This window comes from Chiloscyllium plagiosum, chromosome 15, assembly GCF_004010195.1.
Source record: "Chiloscyllium plagiosum isolate BGI_BamShark_2017 chromosome 15, ASM401019v2, whole genome shotgun sequence".
Taxonomy (NCBI): Eukaryota; Metazoa; Chordata; class Chondrichthyes; order Orectolobiformes; family Hemiscylliidae; genus Chiloscyllium; species Chiloscyllium plagiosum.
The window spans coordinates 4,843,675-4,871,596 of NC_057724.1; the positions used below are offsets into that span (position 1 = coordinate 4,843,675).

The following is a 27,922-nucleotide window of genomic DNA, read 5'->3' on the forward strand; positions in this document are numbered from 1 at the left end:
AAATTGGAGGAACACCAATTTTGACTGTATTAGGAAAGAACTTTCAAAAGCTGATTGGGGGCAGATATTCGCAGGTAAAGGGACGGCTGGGAAGTCTTCAGAAATGAGACAATGAGAGTCTAGAAACAGTATGTTCTTCGGTTGAAAGGCAAGGCTGGTAGGTATAGGAAATGCTGGGTGACTAGAGAAATTGAGGATTTGGTTAAGAAAAAGAAGGAAGTCTATGTCAGGTGCAGACAGGAGAGATTGAATGACTCCTTAGAGTATAAAGGCAGTAACAGTATGCTTAAGAGGGAAATCAGGAAGGCAAAATGGGTCATGAGATAGCTTTGGCAAATAGGGTTAAGGAGAATCCAAAGGGATTTTATTAAGGCCAAAAGGGTAACTGGGGAGAGAATAGGGCCCCTCAAAGATCAACAAGGTAGCCTATGTGTGGAGCCGCAGGAGATGGGGGAGATATTAAGTGAGTATTTTGCATCAGTGTTTACTGTAGAGAAGGACATGGAAGATGTAGAATGTGGGGAAATAGATAGTAACATCTAGAAAAATCTAGAGGAGGAAGTCCTGGATGTTTTGAAGTGGATAAATTCCCAAGACCTGATCAGGTGTACCCAAGAACTCTGTGGGACGCTCGGGAATTGATTACTCCCTTGCTGAGATATTTCTATCATCCGTAGTCACAGGTAAGGTGCCGTGGAGGTTGGCTAACATGATGCCACTATTTAAGAAAGGTGGTAAGGAAAAGCCAGGGAGCTATAAACTGCTGAGCCTGACGTCAGTGGAGCGCAAGTTGTTGGAGGAAATTCTGAGGGACAGATTTATGTGTACTTGGAAAAACATTGACTGATTAGGGATCGTCAGCATGGCTTTCTGTGTGGGAAATCATGTCTCACAAATTTAATTGAGTTTTGTTTTGAAGAAGTAACAAAGATAATTGAGGGCAGAGTGGTAGACGTGATCTGTAAGGACTTCAGTAAGGCATTCGACATGGGAGACTGGTTAGCAAGGTGAGATCTCATGGAATACAAGGAGAACTAATCATTTGGATACAGAACTGGCTCGAAGGTAGACAACAGAGGGGGGTGGTGGAGGGTTGCTTTTCAGACTGGAGGCCTGTGACCAGTCGTGTGGCACAATGATCTTTGCTGGGTTCACTGCTTTTCATGATTTGTAGAAATGATTTGGATGTGAACATAAGAGGTAGAGTTGATAAGTGTGCAGATGACACTAAAATTGGAATTATAATGGACAGCGAAGAAAATTACGTCAGAAGACTATGGGACCTTGATCAGATGGGCCAATGGGCTGAGGAGTGGCAGATGGAGTTTAATTTAGATACATGTGAGCTGCTGCATTTTTTTTTATTATTGGAGATGTAAGTACACTCAATGGTAAGGACCTGGGGAGTGTTGTGGAACAAAGAGACCTTGGAGTGGAGTTTCATAGTTCCTTGAAAGTAGAGTCGCAGGTAGATCGGACAGTAAAGAAGACATTTGGTATGCTTTCCTTTTATTGGTCAGAGCATTGAATATAGGAGTTGGGAAGGAGAAAGTGATTACTGCAGATGCTGGAGATCAGAGTCAAAAAGTGTGGTGCTGGAAAAGCACAGCAGGTCAGGCAGCATCCGAGGAACAGGTGAGTCGACATTTCAAGCATAAGCCCTTCATCGGGAATGTGAGGGCGGTTGGGGGGTGTGGTCCAAGGGTGCTGAGAGATAAATGTAGCTGAGGGAGATGGACTGTTCGACATACCTGACGAGGAGGCAGGCTTAACTGGGGCCCATGGCTACCCATTTGGTCTGAAGGAAGTGGGAGGATTCAAAGGAGAAATTGTTGAGGATGAGTTGGGATGTCATGTTGTGGCTGTACAAGATATTAGTTAGGCCACTTTTGGAATATTGCGTGCAATTCTGGTCTCCTTCCTATTGGACGGATGTTGTGAAACTTGAGAGAGTTCAGAAACGTTTTACAAAGGTATTCCCAGACTAGAGAGATTTGAGCTATAGGGAGAGGCTGAATAGGCTGGGGATGTTTTCCCTGGAGCATGGGAGGCTAGAGGGTGACCTAATAGAGATTTATAAAATCATGAGGGACAGGGATAGGATATGGAAATGTGTTGCTGGAAAAGCGCAGCAGGTCAGGCAGCATCTAGGGAACAGGAGAATCGACGTTTCGGGCATTAGCCCTTCTTCAGGCTTATGCCCGAAACGTCGATTCTCCTGTTCCCTGGATGCTGCCTGACCTGCTGCGCTTTTCCAGCAACACATTTCCAGCTCTGATCTCCAGCATCTGCAGACCTCACTTTCTCCACAGGGATAGGATAAACAGACAAGGTCTTTTCCCTGGGGTGGGGGAGTTCACAAGTAGAGGGCATAGGTTGAGGGAGAGAGGGGCAAGATTTAAAAGGGACCAAAAGAGCAACTTTTTTAAATACCTGCCTAACTTCCTGTAATCCCCCTTCAGAATTTCAACCTTTTCCCTTCCTACATTGTGGGCAATGTAGACAATGACCTCTTGTTGGCCCCTCTTCCCCCTTGAGAACATTCTGCCCCCTCTCTCAGACATCTTTGATCCTAGCACCAGGGAAGCAACACACCATTCTGATTTATTTGATGCTGGCTACAGAAACGTTTGTCTGTATCTCGGTCGAAAGAATCTCCTAACACAATTGATCTCTTGGAACCCAACATACCCCTTGTTGCATTAGAGCCAGTCTCAATACCAGAAACTTGGCTGTTTGTGCTACATTCCCCTGAGAATCCATCACCCCCTACATTTTCCAAATCCGCATACTTGTTTGAAATGGGTATAGCAACAGAAGACCCCTGCACTCGCTGCCTACCTCTCTTACCTTTCATGGAGTTAACCCATTTTTGTGACTGTATCTGTTGTTTTATTTGAAGAAATAACTGCCAATTGATGAAGGCCAAGCAGTGGACATGATATATATGAGCTTCAGTGAGGCATTTGACAAGGTTCTTCATGGTAAACTGGTTAGATCACAAAGAATATTGAGAGAACTAGCTACTTGGATACAGAACTGGTTCAGAGGGTGGTGATGGAGGATAGCTTTACAGATTGGAGGCATGTGACCAGTGGAGTGCCACAATGGTTGGTGCAGGATCCACTGCTTTTTTCATTTACATAAATCATTTGGATGTGAACATAGGAGGTATGTTTAGTAAGTTTGTTGATGACATCAAAATTGAAGATGTAGTGGACAGCGAAGAAAGTTACCTCCGAATACAACGGGATCTTGATCTGATGGGCTGAGGAGTGACCAATGGAGTTTAATTTAAATAAATGTGAGATGTTGCATTTTTTTTGGAAAAGCGAGTCAGAGCAGAATTTATACACTTAATGGTAAGGTCCTGGGGAGTGGTGCTGAACAAAGAGACCTTGGAGTGCAGGTTCATAGTTCCTTGAAAGTAGAGTTGCAGGTCGATAGGATAGTAAAGAAGGCGTTTGATATGCTTTCCTTTATTGGTCAAAGCATTGACTATAGGAGTTGGGAGGTCATGTTACGTCTGTGCAGGACTTTGGTTAGGCCACTACTGGAGTACTGCAATTCTGGTCTCCCTGCTTTAAGAATTTTGTGAAACTTGAAAGGGTTAAAGAAAATATTTACAAGGATGTTGCCCGGGTTGGAAGGTTTGAGCTGCCCAATGCTTGCAGTGTTCAATACCATTCACAACTCCTCAGAACCTGATGCAACCCTTGTCCATATCAAGCTGGACTTGAACCACGTTCAGGCTTCAGCTCATAAATGGTTGGAAATATTTGTGCCATGCCAAGTGTCAGGCAATAACCATCACCAATGAGAGGTCATCTAACCATTTCCCCTTGACATTCAATGGCATTGATGTCATTGAGTTGTCACATAGGGATGTAAATATTGATTTTTTTTTAAAAAGATATTTTTTAATGGTTAATTCTTTAAACATTAGCAGGCAAATTTACTAAAAGCAAAATACTGATTTCGATTCTATCTGTTCTGTAGTTTAAATTTTACTTCCCAAAGATGAAAAGGAGCAATGGGTATATCTACAGGAACAATTGCATCAATGTCATATATAAGATCCTCAAAAACATTGGCTTTTATTTTGCAAAGGTCTTAGCACTCCTGACATTTTCTAACTTTTCTTTACATTATGTCCCAGAATTGTCCAACAACATAATGTGATCTGAAAAAAAACAAAAATCATGTGAATGCTGCATTTCAACTCCAATACCAGTTTTTGTTTTTAAAAATAAACATGTTCACATGCTATGCTGTCAGTCTTCAGATGTTTAGCAGTAAGGCCAGTGCTGGTCAATAGCTGTTCTGCAGGCACAGATAATGCTGAAATGCACAGTCAACTCTGCCAGTTTTAAAATCTAAGGAAAATACTGTGCATTCATCTTTCACCACTGCAATGGACTGCATTCCAGTGTTTGGCAAATATCCCTAAGTAATCTGTGAATTTATTTTCCACTGTCCTCGTCTGTTTCTCAATGTAATTTTCACCTAAAAGTTTTACTATAAGCTCTCTCTCTCTTTTTCATGCATTGTATTCATCACTGTGTGTTTTGGCATATTTGGTTAAGCTTCTTAGGTTTTCTATTTCTGCCATCACAATTGCCGAAAGTTTAATTTAGCAATTAACTGGACAGCAGACCAAAGAAACCATATGTATTTGACATGGATCCAACAAAGAGACGATAAGTACAGATTTAGCAGAATCGTTGTGATTTAATGCGAAGCTCGAGAGAGAGTGTTGAACAGCATCCTGGAAATCAGTGACTTTTTCGTGTTGGAAAGGGGTTTCGATTCTGAGAGGAGTTTGAAGAAGCAAATGAATTTGATAAAAATTTGAAATTGAAACTGACTTTGGCAGAAATGTCAGTTGCAGTGCATTTTATAGTGGAAAGAAATGCTAAGAAGTCCTTTAATTAGTTGCCATTGATCATCATGCAGTTGAAGTGTTCGGGCATCAGATTGCTTTCAGATAGGTCTAACAAAACACAGTTGTTTTGGCCTGTCTACTCATTGAGTCTTTTGTACATATACCGAATTCCAATTAACTTTACAAGACTGAGTTGGTTGATGATGATCAACCTGAAGCTGTTTTTGTTTTCCTTCAAATGTTTATGTCGCCAATGTGCTGTGATGGAAGTATGCAACTACTCTGGAGTTATAATGGTATGTTCCACACTACATGAAGAAAAGTAGTCACTAATTGACAGCTTCCCATATAACATCCATCACTGTGTGTTAGCAAGTTCATTATTGTGTCTGCACACCAAGATATGACCTGCCAGACCCCATATTTTTATCATGGTGTTTAACTTTTCAGCCGGGTTTTAATTTGCTGTATATTTTTCTACCATGCTTCCAGTAACTAGAACTAAAACTCCCAGTCAACAGTGGGTACTGCAGATGCTGGAGATTAGAGTCAAGATTAGAGTAGAGCTGGAAAAACACAGCAGGTCAAGCAGCGTCAGAGGAGCAGGAAAATTGACATTTTGGGCCATAGCCCTTCATCAGGCTAGTCTTGACTAAAATTTTCCAGTTCTCACTAATGTCAAGCAAGAGTCATGTGGTTAATGCTGTTCAGCAATTGGTGGTGAAAATTACTATAATGGTGTGTGCCCATTTTTTTGCACGAAGATTTCACTCCGTCCATGTAATATTTCTACAGATCTGAGTTTGGAGAACAAAGAGTTTGAAGACTAATTAATAAAAGACAAATCCAAATAATGTTTCAAAAATGATGGGGAACACCAAATCTATTAAGAAGGAGAAACTTAAGGAAATCAGTATTGGTAGGGAAATGATTTTGGGGAAATTGATGGGATTAAAGGCTACTAAATTCTAAGGGCCTGACTATCTACATTTAAGAAAATAGCACTAGAGATGATAGAAGCATTGGTGGTCATCTTTTCAAGATTGTACAGAGTTCATGTGGATGCAAGGTAGGTAATGTAACAGCATTCATTTAATAAATGACATGGAGTGAGCACAGGGAATTACCAACCGATTTGGGTGGTATTGGTAATGGGGTGAAAATGTTAGAGTCCATTATAAAATATTTATTGGCAGATCACTTTGTAAACAGACATGGTTGGACAGAGCCAGCATAGTTTCCAAAAGGAAATTGTTTGACAACTTTACTAGAATTCTTCAAGGTTTGACTAGTAGAGTTGATGAGGGGGAGCTAGTGCCTGTGCTTAATTTGAATTTCAGAAGGCTTTTAAGGTCCCATATGAGAGACTGACATGTAAAATTAAAGTACATGGAATTGAGAGGAATGTGCTGACAGGAATCATGAAATTGGTTCCAAGTTTCCAGATGGCACAAACCTGGGTGGGAGGATGAGCTGTGAGGAGGATGCAGTGATACTTCAGTGTGATTTGGATAAGTTGAATGAATGGACAGCACAGCATAGCAGATGAAATTTTATGTGAATAAATGTGAGGTTATCCATTTTGTAGTGTATAAAGGACATCCTGTTCTACCTTACTGCTGAAAGTGAACATGCAAGTGCAGTAGGCAGTGAAGAAAGTAAATGATATGTTAGCTTTCACAGCAAGAGGATTAGAGTACAGGAATAGGGATGTCTTACCGCAATTGTGTTGGTTCCTACCTGAAGTATGCAGTTTCAGCCTCCTTCCAGAGAATAGATGTTTTGGCTATGGAGGGTGTGCACCGAAGGTTTACCAGATTGACTGTTGAATGGCAGGACTCATGTATGAAGAGAGACTGGTTTGGTTTAGACTATATTCTCTGGAATTGTGAAGAATGAGAAGGATCCTATAGAAACTTATTGTATTCTACTCGGACTAGACAGCAGAACTGCAGAAAGGAAGTTCCCAATGACTGGGAAGTCCAGAACCAAGGGTCACAGTTGATGAATATGGATTAATCTATTTAGGACTGAGGTGAGGAGAAACATCTTTCAACCAGGAAGTGGTGAGCCTGTGGAATTCTGTGCCTCAGAAAGTGATTGAGGCCAAAACATCAAATATTTTTAAGGAGTTAGATGTAGTTTTTAGTGCTAAAGGGATCAAAGGGAGAAAGCAGGCAAAGGGTACTGATTTGGATGATGAATTATGGTCACATTGAATTGTAAACCATGCTTGGAGCGCTGAATGGCCTCCTGTTCCTATTTTCTATGTTAGTTTGTCTCGTAGGGACATGGCTTATCAGGTTCTACCAAAAACGTATGAAAACGTGCCTCAGCGATAAGTGCAGCAAGAATATTTAGAATTTATAACAGTTAGATTTGCACTTGTAATAAGGAAGACATATAAGGCTATCTGCCAAGTGCTGGAAAATGGGATTAGAATAGTCAGGTGCTTGTCTTTTTTTGACTGGTGCAGACTTCAGGGCAAAAGGGACCTCTTTAAATGCAAGAAAATGTGAAGAAATGAACTGATATTGTCCAGTTATCCAAGGTGAATTTGTCTGGGGAAGAGAGAAAGTGGCCATTTTTGACATGATACAGCCAGACCTGCAGCTGATGCACTTCAATCTTTCTCTGATGATTTGATGATTGCATAGTACTCAAAATTTGGAGAGATTGGGAGGTGGGAAGTAATTTGTTGGGAAAGTGAGACAGCAGCAAAGAAGGTCCTGAGAGTATTGGAACATTTGAGAGTGGACTTCTCATTATTGGATGGGTTTGGCAATAGGATTGGATGAGGAGGAAATACAAGAAGCATAAAGTTTTTGGAAAGGCAATGAAGTGACCATGTGGAACTAGACATTTTTAGATTAGATTACTTGCAGTGTGGAAACAGGCCCTTCGGCCCAACAAGTCCCCACTGACCCACCGAAGCGCAACCCACCCAGACCCATTCCCCTACATTTACCTAACTCTATGGGCAATTTAGAATGGCCAATTCACCTGACCTGCACACGTTTGGACTGTGGGAGGAAACCGGAGCACCCGGAGGAAACCCACGCAGACACAGGGAGAATGTGCAAACTCCACACGGTCAGTCACCTGAGGCAGGAATTGAACCCGCGTCTCTGGCGCTGTGAGGCAGCAGTGCTAACCACTGAGCCACCGTGCCGCCCGTATTGGAAGACATTCTTCATGCTGCATTTTGATAGAAATTGTTAAATGTAGTCCCAGAAGTTACCACAATTATTTTGATGCGTAATCAGAAGTCAAGACCAATAATGTGGGATCATGATGGTGAGTACATCTGAAATTTCACCAAATTCTCCAATAAATGACCTCACAATAAAAAAAAGCTCACTGGTTTATGATTCAGCACAATATGTAGTCTGTGTCAGTTGAAGAAAAAGATGTATTAACAAGTTTAATTGAAGTAGTGAAATATCTTGAGGACAGATGAAGCAAGAGAAAGAGATACTGCTGATGGAATTAACTATTGAATGACATCGTGTACCAAACACTACAACAATCCAATACAAGCCCCAAAGATGGTCTACTATGCACTAACAGCAACTCTACACAATCAAAGCTATGGTAAGTCATAGGGTCAAAGAGCAGGATGTTTCAGGAGGGAAGTACCAAGATGTGGAACCTTGTGTCAAAATTGGGAGAAAAACAGCCCAATATTTTCTGTAAAATACAATTCCGTGAGTACTACAATGTCCCAGGCATGACCATTACTGTCCCTGGGTATGTCCTGTCTCACCGGCAGGACCGATCCAGCAGAACAGCCCAGTAACATACAGTTGGGATGGAGTTGGCTTGGGAGTCGTCAACTTTCACCTTGGCCCTTAGGATTTCTTATGACATTAGGGTAAACATGGGCAAGGAAACCTGGTGATTACCAATGACTACTCCCTCAGCTACTGAATCACTACTCCTTCATGTTGAATATCAATTCATTGAGGATGGTGATGCACAGAGTGCACTTTTAGGGAACTTAAGTGGTCAAGCTGGCCAAGTTCTAAAGGGCATATCTGCCAGACCAGGTTTACACAAGTGTTGAGAGAACATGCAAGTGAAAATATACTTGACTTCATCCTCACTTCCTTGATTTCTTCTATTTGTCGCAAGAGAGGACTGACACGTCCATCCATTGATGGTAAGCACCACAGTCCATTTTGGAGTCTCAAGTCCCATTCTCACATAGAGGGAATCCTTGGTCTTGTTGTGTAGCACCAGCATTGTGCTAAATGGGACAGACTTCGAACAAACTTCAAAACTAGACACCCATGAGGCTCTGTGGGTCATCAGTAGCCACAACAATATTCCACAACAATTCGATACTTCATGACCTGGCATAGTATTTCACTTTACCATGATCATCAAGCTGTAAGATCACCTCTGCGTGCAGGATGACCTGCCACGAGCAGCTACAGGCACAACTTTAAATCAAAATGTCAACCTATTGAAGTCACACATTGCCTTGCATGTCAAGTAGCTGATGTAGCATACAATTGACAGGGCTAAATGATTCTACAATCAACAGATCAGATCTAACTTCTGAAGTTCTGCACATCCAGTTGAAAATGGTCTGTTAAACAACTAATTGGAGGTGCAGGCTCCACAAATATCTCCATCCTTAATGGGAGAGCTTAGCTTTTTAGTGCCAAAGATGAGGCTGAAGTATTTGCATTCCTCTTTAAGCAGAAGTGCCAAGTAGATTATTTTCTGCTTCCTCCTGAGGTTGATAGCATCATAGATACCAGGCTTCAACCAATTCGATTAACTCCACATGATATCAAGAAATAGCTGAAGACACGGAAAACTGCAAAGGCTATGGGCCCTGACAACATTTGGCAATATTCTTGAAGATTTGTGCTTCAGAATTAACCGTGTCCTTAGTAAAGCTATTCCAGATCATGAACAACACTGACATCTAGCCGCCAATGTGGAAAATAGTGCACATCCTCCCTATGCATTGAAAAACTGGGCAAATCCAATCTAGCCAAAACCATCCAATGTTCTTATCATCATAATCCACAAAGTGATGGAAGAGGCCATTGACTATGCTATCAAGCAGCGGTTGCAAAGAAGTCGCCTACTCAGTGGTGTTCAGTTTGGCTTTGGCCAATCAGTTCCTGATCTCATTATGCCCTTGTCCAAATGTGGTCAGTAGTGAGGTGAGAGGGACTGCCCATATATATATTATATATAATATCTCTCTCTTGCGCTCTCGCTCTCGCTCTCTCCCTCCCTCCCTCGGTTGGGCCACACAAATGCCAGACAATTGTCATCTCAATAAAAGCGAAACTTATCATTGACCTTTGATGTTTAGTGGCATTCCTGTTGTTAAATCCCTCTTTATCACTATCCAGGCATTCCATTGACCAGAAATTGAACTGAAGTAGCCACATGAATAATATAACTGTAAAGGCAAGTAAAGAGTTGAAGAATCGTCCAGTAAGTAACTCGTCTTCTGTCTTCCCAACGCCTATCCACTATCTGCAAGGCATAAGTCCAGCTTGTGCCAGAATACTCTCTGCTTGCCAAGATGAGCGCAGCCCCACTAATACACAAGGTATTTGAAACCATCCAGGGATTAGCTGTTAGCCTTCCATCTTCAACGTTTATAGCCTTCACCGATGCACTATGGCACCAGTGTGTATCATCTGCAAGGTGCACTGCAGTAACTCACTAAGGCTCCTCTGACAGTTTCCAGACCTGTGACCTGTATGCCTAGTTGGACAAAAGCAGCAGATATAAGGGAACACCACCATTTACAAGCTGATTTCCACACCACACACCATCCTGACTTGGAACTATATTGCCATTCCTCCAGTGTTGCTGGGTCACAATCCTGGAACACTTTTTTCCAAGAACACTGGATAGCCATACTTTCCAAGGACTACAGTTCATGAAGGTAAATCACCGCCATAGTCTCCAGGATAATTAGGAGTGGGTAATAATTACTACCCTAGCTAGGAGACCCTCATTCCATAAACAAATTTAAATGAAAATAAATAAAGTAATTTGTACCAAACCTTTTTCAAAAGTCTAATGAGGTTTCATCCAGCACTAGCCTAAGCTGTGGAAATGGTCATGGAATACTTTGTGCAGTCAGTACTTGAAGTCTTTCTCATCTAACATCAGGAATCTTGTACTACAGTTGAAATTCCAGAGAATTGTCAAATGACAGCATAGCAAAGTCATACTTGTCAAATCATACCAAAAAAAAGTGAGGACTGCAGACGCTGGAGATCATGGTCAAGAGTATGGTGCTGGAAAAGCACAGCAGGTCAGGCAGCATCTGAGGAGCAGGAAAATCGACATTTCGGGCATAAGCCCTGGCCAATGCCCCGGTCTCCTCCATCACTTTTGCTGGGTATGTCATATCATTCGAGCAGAACAGAATCATCTATGTGGTAAAATAGTGTATATTCCAGTAGAAGTGAGCTCTTGGAATTCTTAACGACGCGAAACTACATGAAGTATCAATGTATCAAATCAAATGTGGGGAAGGATAGCTGATTACCAGCTACTGTCCTGCCTCAGATGTTCCAATCTTCTGTGTGTGTATCACTTGAAAGAAATAAGGACGGTGGCAAGGGCACAGAGTGTAATATTAGTGGGGGAATTCACTTTTCATCAAAAGTGGCTCAGTACTAAGTTGACTGAGTCAGAGACAAATATGTGCTAGACTTGGCTTGTGACATGTGGTTACACAACTAACACAAGAGGAGTTACCACTTGTAGGAGCTGCATCTGTCCGTGACACTTTGCAGAGATGAGCCCTGACTCTGGATGAGGGATTCCAGATTGTTTGTTTCATTCTGTACTATTCCTAACCCAGAGGTTCAGTTTTCCAATCTCACTGCAGCAAGATATATAGCTAACACAGTACAAATTGGTAATCAGTTGAGAGTCTGAATAACTCATTACAAAATGGGGCATTTCAATCGACAAATGCAGTGAGCCACTATCCACTTTCATTACAGAAGATTTTCATAATGTAGTGAGCTCACTGGTAAGAATATTGCAGATAGCCTCCATTATTCATTACCTGCTCTCTGTGTGTGCAGCTCCATTTTTGTTTATTTGCTTTCCTTATGCAGTGGGACGTAACCGTTCTAATGTAGTGTTTCTCCTCTATGGCCTGTTCTTTTCATGCTTTAACTGTACTGGCTATGTATTGGAATTTCTTCCTCATCGATACTCTAAAGTATTGCCTCCTTCACTTGAAATAAATCTTTCTTATATCTGAAGATTTCTATGTTAAAACTAAGTTGCTTCGATATTGGCTCCTTTATCTCCCTGGCTGAGCCATCGTTGCTGAATGTTGTGAACTTGCCTGCATGGAGTACTTCGTAACACAAATTGACATTAACCCTGTGAATATAATACATCTTTATTACGAATCGAACGAGGATGACGATTAATCGAGGCTTCTCTCTCTCTCTCTCTCTCTCTCTCTCTCTCTCCCTCTCCCCTTGCAGTGAGGACTGCATTGTTTGCTCACCACACCCTGCTAGATTTTTTTCTCTTGCATCTCAAGACTGTGTCTGGCTGCAGTCGGATGTGGCACGCAGCCATAAACCATTACAGGCATTTTACGGAGCTATGCTGAGCTGACTCTCTCACTGCTGCAGCTGGTATGGCGTTTTATTTTGTTGTGACCTGACATTTTCAAAACGATAAGCAATCTAATAGGAGGCTGAAAGTGACTGGTGCCACCCAGCTGAATATGCGAACACAGATTCTGAGCATGCAGCCAGTGAAGCAGCGTTCCTTTTAAAACCTCCTACTGTACATATCTCTAGTGCAGCAAAGGCAAACACATCAGGCTGAGGCATTTTTCTGTGCAGTGGGCATAGCAATGAACGTCTGCCAGAATGGATCAATATGAGACAGCCCTTCTCATTGGCCAGCCGCCCAGGCTCTCAGTGCAACGCAGGTCCCAATTGGCTCTCCTCCTTACCATGTGCGGCTTTATGAAGGGAAATGGCCCTTTTTTTTAATCTCCAATGGCTGACTGCAAAATGCTGCACTGTTAGTGTCTGAACGTTTTATGGCATGTTGGTAGGACTGTCATGAAAATCAAGGTTATGAAGGAGAGCTTGTATATTTTTAGTCTGTTTTCCCTGACATCTTCTTTCTTTCCCCACAGGTTGCTGAAAAGTGCCTTTTCTGAAGAATCTGCTGCTTGGATTTCTGTCTCTGGCTTTTTTTTTTCTTTTTGGCTTTGCTTAAAGCAGCTCTTGGAGACGACAAATCATCTATCCTTTTCGTTTCGCCGAACGCCTTTTTTTTTCTCCTGGTCTTTTTCACGTCTAACAGCAAGTATTTTACCCCACTGTTTTTTTTTCTCTTCACTCCATCTTCATCTTCCGTCGTCTCACGATCAGTTAATGCGCGGTCTTGGGAATAGGAGAAAGACAGAGATCTTCACCTCCTTCTCCCCAAGAGAAGTGAAGCTTAACTATAAAGCGAAGCACCGACAGCAACATATGCTACGAGAGAATTAATCAAAACCATTTACTGGAGAGCACGGAATTCCATTGACAGGCTGCTGTTACCTTCAAATAACTTCTTCACTTGGCACAAAAAGTGATATTTTTCTGCCAACGCACATCTAAAGGGGCTAACCCGTTAATCAATGCCCACCCATTTATGTGATGAATTATTTTTAATTTAAGATTTGGCTCTTTGACTGATGTCATGTTTCTGCACAACGATCTGACTAACTGAAAACCTAAGTGCTGAGAAGAAAAAAAGTATATTTTTTAACCAAAGGAACGACTTTATTTGTTAAGTTATAATTTTAACTTACTTTTATACACTTTTTTCTAAAACTGTTACTGTTGTGGGGGTGGGACAGAGAAAAAAAATAAAGTGAGGGGGATTTCGTTACCCACATATCCTTTCAGTTTCCTAATATGGCTGTGAATGTTTCAATGATCCGTGACACAAAATGGCTGACGTTGGAAGTGTGTCGAGAATTCCAGAGAGGGACTTGTTCCCGGTCCGACGCGGAATGCAAGTTTGCCCATCCTTCACGAAGTTGCCATGTTGAAAACGGTCGTGTCATTGCCTGCTTCGATTCACTGAAGGTAAGAACCTGATTGTTTATATTTTTAATAATTTGTTAATTTCATTTTTATCACAAACATCATGCTTGTGGATTTTAAATGTTTAAAACTGTTTTTGATTTTGAAAAGGTGGAGTGTTGCTAAAGGTAGTTTTGGTAGTCTGGCTCCTAATGTTGCATTATGTGGCTTCCCTTCCTCAATACTTACCAAATACAGTGGGAGAAGGAAAGGTGGGGCTTGAATGCTGTAAGCATTTAAAATTCTTGGATGCCAACCAGTTCTGTTTACCGTGTCACTGTTTTTGGGTTAGTTGAGTTCAATAGTTGAGCTAAAAGCCTTTTGATGAAGTCAGTGGATCATTCTTAAAGGGGTTCTGCCTTCGCAACATCATTGCTTGAAGTCAGATGACAAAGGCCATTTGAGTCTCATTTTCCAACGCTAACTCCGCTTCAGAGTGCGACAGTTGTATTGGCTTTCATCACCCTTTCAAGTAGCTCCATTCCAGCTGCTAGAAAGTCTTTTCCAACAATCTTTAACCCAGTGCCCTCTGTTATATTGCTGCTTTGATATGTTAGATTCACTGTGGAACCATGCCCTTTACCTCAAAGGGTCTGGAGTGCTTCAGGGGTGCATTATTTGGTTGGATATTATTGATCTGATCCGACATAATCCAGTTCTGGACAATGCAACTCAAGAAGGCTGTATTCACATTGGAAAAGGTGCACTGCAGATTGACCAATGGAATGATATTGAGGATTAAAGGGTTGAATTATGAAGATCCATTACTTAAACTTTGGTTTAGATTCCCTTTAGTTTAGATGATTGAAGGGTGGTCTATTTAAGTTACTCCAAATATTCAATAGGGTAGATGAAAACAAATTATTTCTTCAGGTGAGGTCAGAAGTGGATTCTACTGGAAGAAGCTGCATGAAAGGTAGTAAAAATCTGGAATTTCTTCTCTAGAAGACTATGGATGCTGAGACAATTGGAGCTTTCGAGGCTGAAATGATAGCTTATTGTTAAGTAAAATAAAGAAAGGAAAAAAAACTTTCTGTACCTTTCATGACCTCAGGGTATCCCAAAATATTCACAGCCAGTTAAATCCAACTTTTTAAGTATAGTTGCTATTGTAATATAGGAAACATGACAGCCAATTGAACACAGTAAAATTCCACAAATGTTAGTCAGATGACATTATAAACTGTTTTATTTTCAGTAATATTTTTTGTGAGATAAATATTTTAAACTTTGAAGTTAAGGGTTTTGAGGGATATGGAGCAAAAGTAACCAATAAAATGCAAATGATCTTATTGAATTGCAAGCAGATTTGAGGGGCTGACATCTTACACCTAATCCTATTACCAAAAGTTAACACTCTCTGTCCTGTTGTTTACTTTGAATATTTCTAGAAAGTCTCTTCTGCACTGCCTCTGAGGTTATAGAGTCCCAAGTAATAAAGTTGCTCCTCACATTCCTTCTCATTGATGCCAAGGACAAATCATCTCCTTTCTCTTCTCCGTTGTACACAAGGATCAACAAAACCACAAGTTACTAGGGCAGTTTCACAAATTAGTGTTTACAAATCCCTTTTTTATTTCTAATCACTAAGATCTCACGGGAGATGGTTCCATCTTGCAACATCATCAAATACAAACTGTTTGACTTTTAGACCCAGAAAGAGATTCAGTAGAGCTTTTTCCTGAAGACAGTCCTTCTTAATATTGTTTTTTCTTAAAGGCATTATGAATAGATTACACATTAGGAAATGTGATAAGTATGAGAACTGTTATAGAGTTAATTTGGAATGTGACAAAATGAAATGCTGCTTAGAATGAAACAGCATGAAGGTCAAAAGTCTTTATTTGAAACCTTCAAATTCTTTACTTGTTAATCACTCATTTTGAGCTGTCAGTCCTTTTTTTTTTGTCTTGCTTTTAACTTTTTTATGGACTAATGTTTCCGATTTCCTGTTTTACCTTTTTACTGTGTTGCAGCTTCTTATATGTATGACTATCCTTTTGAATTGTTTGAATTTATCTGGTCAGATTTCAAACCCTGTTAAAGAACTGAAGTCTTATTTTAACCTTTATTATAATCACAAATAACATCTTATGTGACTGTTAATGGAGAGCTAAACCTTTTTATCCTTGCTAACTTGTCTTCACCTTCGATATGGTTTACCACATTGCCTCTTTGTCAATATCAATGCTTGGTTCTGTTCTTATCTATCCAGTTGAGCCAGGGAATAAACTAGAATGGGCTGTCATTCAAATCTCAGCCTGTTCCCAATGAAGTTCCGCAGGATGCAACCATGATCCCTTTCTATTCTTTATTTTAATGCTGCCCCTCAATAACATTATCCAAAAACATGTCAGATTTCACATGCAGCTCTATCTCTCCACCATCTTGTTCAATCCCTCCACTGTTCCTGTATTGTCAACACTGCTTGCCTGATATCCAATAGAAATTTCTGCCAGTTAAATGCTGAAAGATCCACAGTCATTGTCTTTGATCCCATCACTAATTCTGTGCCCTACCCACCAACTCCATCTCCTCCCTGGTTGCTGTTGGACACAGTCACAGACTGTTTATAACCATCGCCATCTCATTTGACCTTGAGCTGAGCTTTTGACCCTGTATTCCTCTGCGACCAAAACAGACTCCCTACACTTCCCAAAATCATTATCCATTTCTATCTCCCCTCTAGCTTGTCTGAAGCTGAAACTCTCAACCATGTTTTTGTTATTGCTTAGACTTGTTTTTTCCAATTCACTTTGGTTGTTCTCCCACCATCCTCCCTCCATTACTTTGAGCTCATGCAAAATTCTGCACTGCCTGCCTAACTCTCATCAAACTCTCAAATAGAGGCAAAATACAGTAGATAGTAGCAATCTGAAACAAGCACCAAAAATGCTGGAGAAACTCAGCAGGGCTGACAGCATCTGTGGAGAAAGAAACAAGAGTATGGTATGACTCTTCTTCAGAACTATACTGAGCTTTTACAGCATTCTTGATGTTCATTTCTCATCAAATCCTGTTCACCCATCATACCTTCAGTCACTGAAATGCATTGGCTCTCAGTCTGGCAACATTTTAATTTAACATTCTCATCTTAAATTTGTGATTTCTTCCTTCCCTAACTTTGTTACTTGCTGCAGACCTACTGCACTCCAAAATTGCAAATTACTCCATTCCTGGTCTTTTGGGCATTTTCTTTCAGCCATCTAGACTGCAGATCTGGAATTCCTTCTTCAACTATTTATACTTCTTCAAGCTGCTCCCTAAAATTTACATCTTGCCAATATATTTGTCATCTTGGTCCTAATGTCTCCCCCTTTGTTCACGAGGTTTTTTTTGTTCCTACTTTGAAATGTTTTCCTGCATTAAATTTGCTATAAATTTGCAAGTTATTGTGGCTACTGGCGTGGATGTTTTACTTATGTAAACTTGTGAATGAGACAATGCCTTTAAAGGACTATGTTCTACCTGGTAAACCTTGAGTGTTTGTATAGCAGATCTAATAGTAGTTTGTAGGAGCAAATTACTGCAGATACTGGAATCTGTACTTAAAACAACAAATGCTGGAGATCACAATGGGTCAGACAGCATCCATGGAGAGAGACCAAACTAATGTGTTGAGTCTAGATGACTCTTTATCAGAGCTGAGCTGAGGTAGGTGATTGTCCCGTCAGAACGGTTTGCAAGTTTTTAAAAAATGACATTTTAGGAGATTTTCTCTTGGCAGTTTAGACTTTACCTGCAGATGAACTGGTGTTACATTATTAATAGAGTACATGATGAGATTGCATGCTTACCCCTGTTGATTGAATTAACCCCAGAATGGCTCATGATGTATTATAGAGAAATAGTAGTGGATTGTTTTTTGATTCCTCTGAAGTGGCTTGGAATGAAAATTTGCTTGGGTTCCAGCTTATGGCAATTATATAAAAACCAATGTTCTAATGTTACAGCAAGTTTAAAGAAAATATTCATGGCATCTGGGCATCACTTGTAATGCCAACATTAACCTCACATTTCTAATTGCCCTTGAGAAGATGTGGTCAGCTATCTTCTTGAACCACAGCAGTCCATGTGTTGTAGGTGTGCCAACCATGCTGTTAAGGAGAATATTCCACAAAGTTTATGTGGTGACAGTGAAAGAGTGGTGATTGTTCCAAGTCAGGAAGGTGTGTGACTTGGTGTGGTAGTAGGTGATGGTGTTCCGAAGTATCTGGTGCCCTTGTCAAATTAAATGCTGAGTTTGTGAGGTTGGAAGTTTCTGTTGAAAGATAAAGTGAATTGCTGTAATGCTTTTTGTAGATGGTACACACTGTTGCCACTGCATCAATGGTGAAAGGAATGAATGTGGAAGGTCTTGGCTGGGGCACCAGCCATAAGACCATAAGACACAGGAGCGGAATTAAGGCCATTCGGCCCATCGGGTCATATGGACGGTGGTGTTCCAGCTAATTGGTACAAATTTTTTCAAACAATTAAACCCTCCGAAACATTAATTATTCCCTTCACATCTACCTAACGTCTTTTAAATCAACAACAGAATCTACGTAAATATGCAGTAAGTGTACCTAAAGGAGCACGGTAAAAATTTTGACCAACCAGTAAGGACATTGCAATATTAAATCTTAACCAATTCACAAATAATGTAGCAACCTTCATTTTACAGTATACTGATTTAATAGTGCCCTCCTACTTTGTTTTAAATAGGGTTGGAATATGGAAGCAACTAGGAATTCTAGATTATTTCTCCCAAAGTCTGTTTGTCAATCGCTCATTGCACAGTGAGTTGTGTGGGAGGAAATAGAAGGTGCCAATGAACACTGCATCGAGTTTGCTACACACTTTAAAACATAATGGCCTATTTGCCCAATACCTCAGCTTGTGTCTTCATAGATATTCATGGTTGGGGGAAGAAAAGATCAGTCAAGAAATTGGCTTAAATTTGAATTTGATGGTGCTCAGATTAGCTTTACTGTACTTGGAATCAGTGCATTACGTTAACTTCAGGTACAGAATTGGTCTGAGAGAACATATGGTGGTGTTATGGAAGGAGATGCTGAAAGTGAGCACCAGGGAAACAAATTTGAAAAGCTTTTGAAATGTTCAGGAGGCTATCCAGTTTAATAGTAACAAGGGCTGTGAAGGAAGTGAGGAGGAGAGGATTAAAAAGTCACGGGAAATATGGGGAAAGGAACACCAAGGTTCCTGAATGAAAACAGGAATTGCTGGACAAAGGCAGATGAACTTGGCCTCAACCATCCTAGTAGTTGAATAACAACATAGTGGCTGCAAGAGCAGGCCAGAGGATAGGGTTTCTGGCATGAATAGCTTGGCTTCTGACTCAAGTCTGTCCACCATCTATCAAACCTAATACTGATCTGAAATGGAATAGTCTGCACTTCCCTGAAGTAACACTCGAGCTCAATAATATAGAACTTTACAGTACTGAACGAGGCCATTTGACGTACCTTGTCTGCACTGACTCCTGAAAGAGCTACCCAGCTAGTCCCACTCTCCAGCCATACCTCCATAACCCTCTAACTTCACTTTCAAATATATATCCAGCTTTCCTTTGAACCCTCCGATGGAATCTGTCTGCACTGCCCTCTCAGGCAGCACAATCCAAATTCTAACTCTCTGAGAAAGGTTTCTCGTTATCTCACTCCTAGTTCTGTTGCTGACAATCTTGAAATTGTCAGCACTAGTTACTAACATACCAACTAGTGGAATCAGAATGTCCTCATTTACCCTGTCAAAATAATTTATAATTTTGAACACCTCGATAAGGTCACCGAATCTTCTCTGCTCCTAGGAGAATAAGCCCAATTTCTTAATCTTTCTTTGTAGCTAAAATCCTTCATACCTGGTATCATTCTAGTAAACCACCTTTGAATTCTCTCCAGGGCTTTAAACATCCTTCCTTAAATAAGGTGCTCGGAACTGGACACAGTACACAAGTGTGGTCTGACGGATGATTTGTAGATGTGTAGCATCATCTCCTCGCTTTTTAAACTCCTATGCCTCTATAAACCCAAGAATCCTATAAGCCTTCTGAACAATTGTTTCAATTTGCCTGGCCACCTTCACAGATTCATACACATGAACCCCAAAGTGCCATTGCTGCGGTACTTCCCTCTGTGTTGTACCCTTGAGCCCATATAGTTTCTATTTGTATTTGTTCTACCAAATTGCATTACATCATATTTCTCTGTATAGAAATTTATCTGCCAGGTATATGCCCATTTGGCATACACTTGTCAATGTCCATCTGAAATCACTCAGAAGCTTTCTCTCAATTCACTGTTCTCCCCAACTTGTCTGCAAATTTACAGACATTGCCTTCAGGTCCCATTGCCAAATTGTTTATATAAATCAGAAAAAACAAGAGTCCAACACCAATACCTGGGGAACACCACTTTCAGCTTGTTTCCAATCTGAGAAATGCCCATCTATACTGGTCCTGTTTCCTATCTTTTAGCCTTATTCTAATTCATACTGCCAAGGACTGATCAATTCCAAACGTTTCTAATTTGCTAACTAACCTGCCATGTGGCATTGTATCGAATGCTATCTGAAAGTCAGTGACAGTCTGAACATCAGGAAGAATATATGCGGCTTGATTGACACCATATCCACCATCTTCAACATTTCCTCCCAAAAGTACTGCATGGTGATTGTAGAGTAATGCACAACCTGTCTGTACTCTTTTGACAACCCCTTCCAAACTCATTATCTGTACTGGCTCCTACAAGAGCTACTCAGCTAGTCCCACTCGCCAGCCCTACCTCTGTAACCCTCTAACTTCACTTTCAAATATATATTCAGCTCTCTTTTGAACCCTCCGATGGAATCTGTCTGCACTGATGGAGGACTAGTGCTGCAGATACATGGGAATACCACCACCTGCATGTCCCACCCCATCCTAACTTGAAAGTGAAGGGACAGCAGTATATTTCTACTTGGTTGTCCTGTAACATTCTTCCCAACAGTTCTGTGGGTGTACCTACACCATCTTGATTACAGTGTTTTAAGAAAGTAGCTCATCACTGCCACCTCAAAGGTAATTAGTAACGGGCAATAAATGCTGGCTTAGCCAGCCACAACCACATTCTGTGAATAAATGTATTTTTTTTAAAAAACACTACAATAATAATGGATTGATTAATCGCCAGTTCTATCAGTTAGTGTAAAACATGTCCAGACATGAGGTGAAGTAGCCCCGTAATATTGGAGAGTTTTGGAAGCCATGAATCCAAAATCTAGAGCCTGCCATGCTCTCCATATGTCAAGTCTCAAATTAATCATGTAGCCTATTCTAAAATACTATTTTCTGAAAAATAGCAGAATGTGGAGTAATGCAACAGGCTCCCCGTTCTGTCTGTTTCTGAAGGCAAGGTTATGCTGAATATTGTGAAGGAGAATCCCTGACATTTTTGTAGGTTAACTCTACAGCATATCTGCTAAGATATGAAAAATCCTTTATACCACAGCTGATTCTAACGCTGACTGGTTTCTCAGCACTCGCTTCAGGGTGGTTGTGGATAAATTTACAGCTGATGGCACAGATCTTTGCTACAGCCTCTGAATCGATTCAGATTTTGTGAAAATCTGTTGTGTTTGTCAGGGAGATAAATAAGTTCAGTAGAACTTTGGTGAGTGTGACTAATTAATTTAAACTGGCTGTTGACCTCTTGCTTGATAACTATCCAAACAGTCTCCATATCAACGTGATGTACTGTGACAGAAGAATCTTCCAACATTACATTTCTTCACTTATTGGCATAAATTCGTATTCCTTTTGTTCCTGTTAGGCATGGTTTAAGGCTCGCTTAGCATGTAGTGAAGAATCTTATACTTTCTACATCATTCATTAAAGGATAGCTCAGTGTTTTTTGATTCTTTAGCCCACTCTTTCTTTTTGTTCAGTGTGTCCTGGTCAGTATTTCTCTATTAGTCAGCATCAGGTGTTTTGCTAAACGACCAGTCTCATAGCCATGGTCCTATTGAAACAATTCCATTTCCTTACCAATGTTAAAGTCAAGTGAACTGTCCAAGTTATAAGTGATCCTCAAGCTGTTGAAATTCTTATCATGATGCCAAAGCTTTAAACCACCGAACATTATTTAGATCATTTTATTCATTTCTAGGCACTGCATTTCAGAAAAGATATATTGTCCTTAGTGGTTTTTAACTGTTTTGTGGAATGTAAGTACTGCTGGTAAGCCAAATTTGTTACTCATCCCTTCTGAAGGTGTTGATGAACCGTCTTTTGAACTGCTGCAGTTTATCCCATGTACGTGCAACCAAAGTGCTGTTAGGGAGATATGGTATGCATATTCACCAGAATGGTATTGGTACTAAATTATAAGGACAGTGAGGATAAAACTGGCTTACGTTCTCCATTACAATCAGAAACAGGGTATGTTATAATAGGGAGCAAAGAGATGGTCAACCTATTAATACATACATTAGTTCTGCCTTCACAAATGAAGCCAAAATAACATCCCAAGTGTTTTGGAGAACATGGTGTCTAGTGAGAGGGAGGAACTGAAGGAAATCAATATTAGTAGGGAAATGGTATCAGGGAATTTGATTGGATTAAAGGCAGACAAATTCCCAGGGCCCAGTAATCTATATGCCGGAGCTTTAGAACTAATGGACACACCTACCACTTCCTCTGGCAACTTGTTCCATTCATGCACCACCTGCTGTATGAAAAATTATACTTGCACTGCTGATCCTTTTTTAAATCTTACCCTTCACACAGTAAGCCTATGCCCTCTATTTGTGACACCTCTCACCCTAGGAAAAACACTTGGCTATTCACCCTTTCCGTACTCCTGTATGATTTTATGAAGCTCCAGTGGTCTAGGGAAAAATGCCCCAGCCTATTCAGTCTCTCCCTATGAATCATACCCTCCAGTCACGGCAACATCCTTGTAAATGTTTTCTGCACCCTCTCAAGATTAACAACATTCTTCCTGTAGAAGAGTGACCAGAGTTGTATGCAGCATTCTAAAAATGGTATCACTAATGCCCTGTACAGCCACAACTTGATCTCTCAATTCCTATACTCGATGCACTGACCAATAAAGGCAAGCGTATTTCACCACCCTATCTACATATGACTCCACTTTCAAGAACCTGCTACCCTCTCTTTGTTCAGCATCACTCCTCAGGGCCCTATTATGAGCCTTGCACTGGTTTGCCTTACCAAAATGCAGCATCTCCATTAAACTCCGTTTGCTACCCATTGGCCCATCTGATCAAGGTCCTGTTATACCCTGAGGTAACCATCGTCACTATGCACCACACCACCCATTTTGATGGTGTCTGCAAACTTAATAACCATGCTTCTTAGATTATCATCCAAATCATTTACATAAATGACGAAAAGCAGTGGACCTGGCACCGATCCTTGTGACTGATGATCGCAGGCCTTCGGTCTGAAAAGCAACCTTCTACCATCACCCTTTGTATCCTTGGGAAGAGATCCAACAGAATCAGATGGATTTACAAAAAGGAAATCATGTTTGACAAAACTAGTGGCATTTTCTGAGGATGTAACCAGTAAGGTTGATGAGGGGTTGGCCTATGGATGTGGTTTACTTGAACTTTCAGAAGATTGTCAATAGGACACATCTTAGAGAGTATCATGTAAAACTAAAGGTCATTGGATTGGGTGTAGTTTACTGACCTAGAGAACTGGTTGGCCAATAGGAAACAAAGCAGGAATAAACTTTCCAACTGTCAGGCAGTGACTAGGTACTGCTGGGATCAGTGCTTGGACCCCATAAATTCAGAATGATGCAAATGAAGGAACTGGAGGGCATAGGTTTAAGGTGAAAGGAGAAAGATTTAAAGGGGCAATCTTTTCACGCAGAGGGTGGAAAGGTTGCCCCTTTCAGTGTATGGAATGAGGAAGTGATAGAGGTTGTCACAATTCTTACATTTAAACGTCATCTGGATGGGTATATGAATAGAAAGGGTGTAAGATGGATATGGGCCAAATACTGGTAAGTGGGAATAGATTAATTTAAGATATCTGGTCGGCATGGACAAGTTGGACCGAAGGGTGTGCTTTCTTGCTGTACAACTCCAAGACTCTATAATATCTTGCAAATTTGAGGCATCACAAAACTGGGTGGAAAATGAGCTGGAAGGAGGATGCAGAGATGATTCAGTGTAATTTGAACAAGTTGAGTAGACAAGTGCATGACAAATGAAACATAATGTGAGTAAATATGAGGTTATCCACTTTGATAGCAAATACAGGAAGGCACATTATTAGGAGGATGTGCAACAAGACATAGGTATCCTTGTACATTGGTTTCTGAAAGTAAACATATAGGTGCAGCCAGTGATGAAGGAGGCAAGTGGTATGTTGGCCTTCGTATCAAGAAGAGCAGGATGTCTTGCTGAAATTATACAGGGCCTTGATGAGACCACACCTGGATTATTTCTCAGGTCTTTTTACATGAGAAAGAAAGTTTTGGCTATGGAGGGAGTGCAATCCTTGAACCACAATTTGTCAGACTGATTCCTGGGATAGCAGGGCTAAGGTATGAAGAGAGACTATATTGGTTAGGCATTTTTCATTGAAGGTTCAAAGAGAGAGGATCTCATAAAAAACCTATACAATTCTAACCAGTTTAGACAAAACCAGGAGTCACAGTGTCGTCCCATTTCCCCTCCAGTTGAAGCAAAACGCTCGGAGATACAGTAGTTTTACCTTCCTTTATTCCAGGCCCTGGAGAGAGAGAAACGATCACTCATGTGCTGAGGGGCTCTCTCAAACAACGGTTTCTCAATGAACTATATAATCATTTTACAGGAAGGAACATCCAGATAAGGCAACATACATATTAATTGGGTGACCATTACAATCAATGAGTATCAATAGCAGAGACCAAACCCTTTACTGTTATACAATGAATGTTCTTAACTTTGTTAACTGGATTCATACAATGGATACTTTTACCATTGTTAGCTGACCTTGCTTACTGAATACTTCCAATATTGTTAAATGGCTGTACATAATGACTGCTTTTCTGTCTTGCTAACCCATTGTATAGGCAATTATTGCTCATCTCACTTGTCCTACAAAAGTTTTACTGACATGAAAACAGAAATTGTTGGAGAAACTCAGCAGGCCTGGCAATATCTGTGGGGAGAAAGTGGAGTTAATGTTTTCAATCCAGCGACTCTCCATCAGTACTGCCAGTGCTGCATGAATGCTTCCTTGAACCACAATTTTGATATAACAAAGAGCCTGTTGGGGCACTTCAGGGGATGATTAAGGGTCAACCCCAGGGTGTGGAATTGGAGTCACATTTAAACTAGACAGAGCAACAGGATTGCTTCCCTCAGGAATAAAAATTGACCTAGTCCTAACAGATTATAGGCATGTGCTGTCATTAGAGAGTGGTGATTTAATCGGAGGGTCAGCATGCCTGAGGCGAGGGGAGAGGTTGAGAAGGAGAATCCTTCATGGTAACTAAGCAGGTGTGGGAATTGCAAACTAGCTGTCCAGCCAATTGAGCTGTCTGTTTTTGATAATCTTGGTTTTAGGATAAACAGTGCCAGTAAGAACCCTTTTGCATTGAAATGGTGCCATGAAGTTCTTTTATGTCCCAAAGCCAGGTGACTGTGATCTCAGTTTGTGTCTCATTTGAAAGGCAGTCAGTATTGCATTGGAATGTCGACCTCGGTTACGGACTCAAAGTTCTGTAGTAAGGCTTGAAACTATGACTTTTGGACTTTTATGAGAGTGCTACCCCCTGAGCCACAGCTAAGCATTACTGTGATGGAGTCAGTCACTGTTATTTTGCATAAGTTGACAAAGGAACTTGTTTCTAGTTTACTTGTTTGCCTACTATGAGCAATGATGAAAGGTTATGTGATCTTTGCACAAAGTTGCAAAAGCCTGTAGCTAGTCTGTAATTAATGAGGCATTAAGCTTTGGAAACGTAGATATAGATATAATTATTTCAAAGACTGGAAAGAACTCTATATCCATTTTATAGTGGCTACCTCCTTCCTGAGGTTGAGAGTTACCATTAGCTACAACTGGCCTCTGATTAACCTCCAGAGTTTGCAAATTGAGACTGCTTTGCCAGATTCTGTTGGAGCAGTGATTCTAAAAGGGACGTGAAGTGTAGTTCCATTGTGGACAGTAAACATTGCACATGTTGCTGGGTGTACACAAACAACTTCACAGGTAATCTGCTCGATGTTTTCATCAAACATTTTGAGTGCACCATCTTTTAGGAGTTACAGTTTGAAGAGTAAAAGATATATAAAAACAAATGTGCATGTGCAAATGTGTCCATGAGCGTGCATTGGGTACGTCAAACAAAAAAGACATTTCTCTGTGAAGATCTGTAGTAGATTAGGAATGAGATGTACTTTCCAAAATAGTGCAGTGTGTTGAGAATATTGTAGCAAGACCCTGTGTTTAAATCACCGGTTTCTACTCTGTTCCCTAATTTGAGACAATTTAACAATAGGTTGTGGAGGTTGGCCTAAAGTAGGGAGAAGTGAAAATCAACAAGTGGATCTGAGATTGCTCACAATCCAGTGATTTACTTTTGGACAATGTGAGGGTGTCCAGTGAAGGCAGAAAAACAATATTGCAGTGATGTCTCAGGATAGCAGCAAGCTGATTGGCTGATGAAGAAAATATCTTGAGAAACTCTATCTAAATTACAGTTATTCTAAGAAAAGTGTAAAATTATTTTCGGGATAAAGTTAGCTAGTAAGACCCAAGAATTCTGAGAGGACATTTAATGCCTAGCAGGGGAGGTCTGCTGAGTGGAAGGTGTGACCTGACAAGTGGGGAGTCACATTGTACCAGTGTCCAGGATGACCACATGTGCCAGAAGTGCTCCCAAGTGCATAGATTTTGTGCTCTGGGTTTTGAAGCTCGAATGGCAGCTGGAAATACTGGCACATCCACAACACAGCTACATGGATACCACATGCAGCTGAAGGGTCCAGAAGAAAGAAGGGAATGGGTGACCACCAGGCAGCTGGAACAGGCAGGTAGTGCAGAAGTATTCAGTGATTCTACTCTCAAATTGATTTTTCCATTCTGGAAGCTGATAAGGCCACTGCTACCTCAAGGGAGTGCAGACAGAGCCAGGCATCTGGAACCACAAGCTGCCTGACTGTACAGGAGGGAAAGAAAAATAATGTAGGGACGATAGTTTAATCATCAAATGCTTAAAGTGTGGAAGCAGGCCAATCAGTCTTTTGAGTCCACACAGTCACTCCAAAGAGCATCCTACCCGGGCAAACCCCATACCCTATCATTGTAAACCTCTGGGCAACTTAACATGGCCAATTCACCCAACCTGCACATCTTTGAACTGTGGGAGGAAACCTGAGCACCCAGAGGAAACCCAAGCATATTCAGGGAGTACGTGCGAACTCCATACAGACAGTCACCCAAAGGTGGAGTTGAATCTGGGTCCCTGGCGCTGTGAGGCAGCAGTGCTAACCATTGAGCCAAATAGTGAAAGAGTTCTCCAGCACAGAGACAGGCCCTTCGGCCCAAACTGTTGTATGCCAACCAAAATGTCCATCCACACTAACCCAATTTCGCTCCACTTGGCCCATATCCTTCTAAGGGGTAAAAACAATGATTGCAGATGCTGGAAACCAGATTCTGGATTAGTGGTGCTGGAAGAGCACAGCTGTTCGGGCAGCATCCAAGAACCAGTGAAATTGACGTTTCGGGCAAAAGCCCTTCATCAGGAATAAAGGCAGTGAGCCTGAAGCGTGGAGAGATAAGCTAGAGGAGGGTGGGGGTGGGGAGAAAGTAGCATAGAGTACAATGGGTGAGTGGGGGAGGGGATGAAGGTGATAGGTCAGGGAGGAGAGGGTGGAGTGGATAGGTGGAAAAGGAGATAGGCAGGTCGGACAAGTC

At 41.0% G+C, this 27,922-nt stretch overlaps 1 protein-coding gene across 14 annotated transcripts in view; it reads left to right on the top strand.

Moving 5' to 3' along the window:
- Positions 1 to 27,922, top strand: part of LOC122557063 (muscleblind-like protein 3) — a 214,593-nt gene that overhangs the window by 69,977 nt on the left and 116,694 nt on the right. For 12 of the 14 annotated variants that reach the window (XR_006313738.1, XR_006313739.1, XM_043704327.1 and 9 more), the window contains exon 2: positions 13,053 to 13,995. Coding sequence is in view for 12 of the 14 variants with exons in the window: in XM_043704327.1 (XP_043560262.1) it covers positions 13,822 to 13,995 (174 nt within the window). In the remaining 2 variants the exon portion in view is untranslated. Of the gene's footprint in view, positions 1 to 12,883; positions 12,965 to 13,052; positions 13,996 to 27,922 lie in introns of those variants that run through there. The other 2 variants (XM_043704324.1, XM_043704325.1) reach the window with 2 other exon arrangements.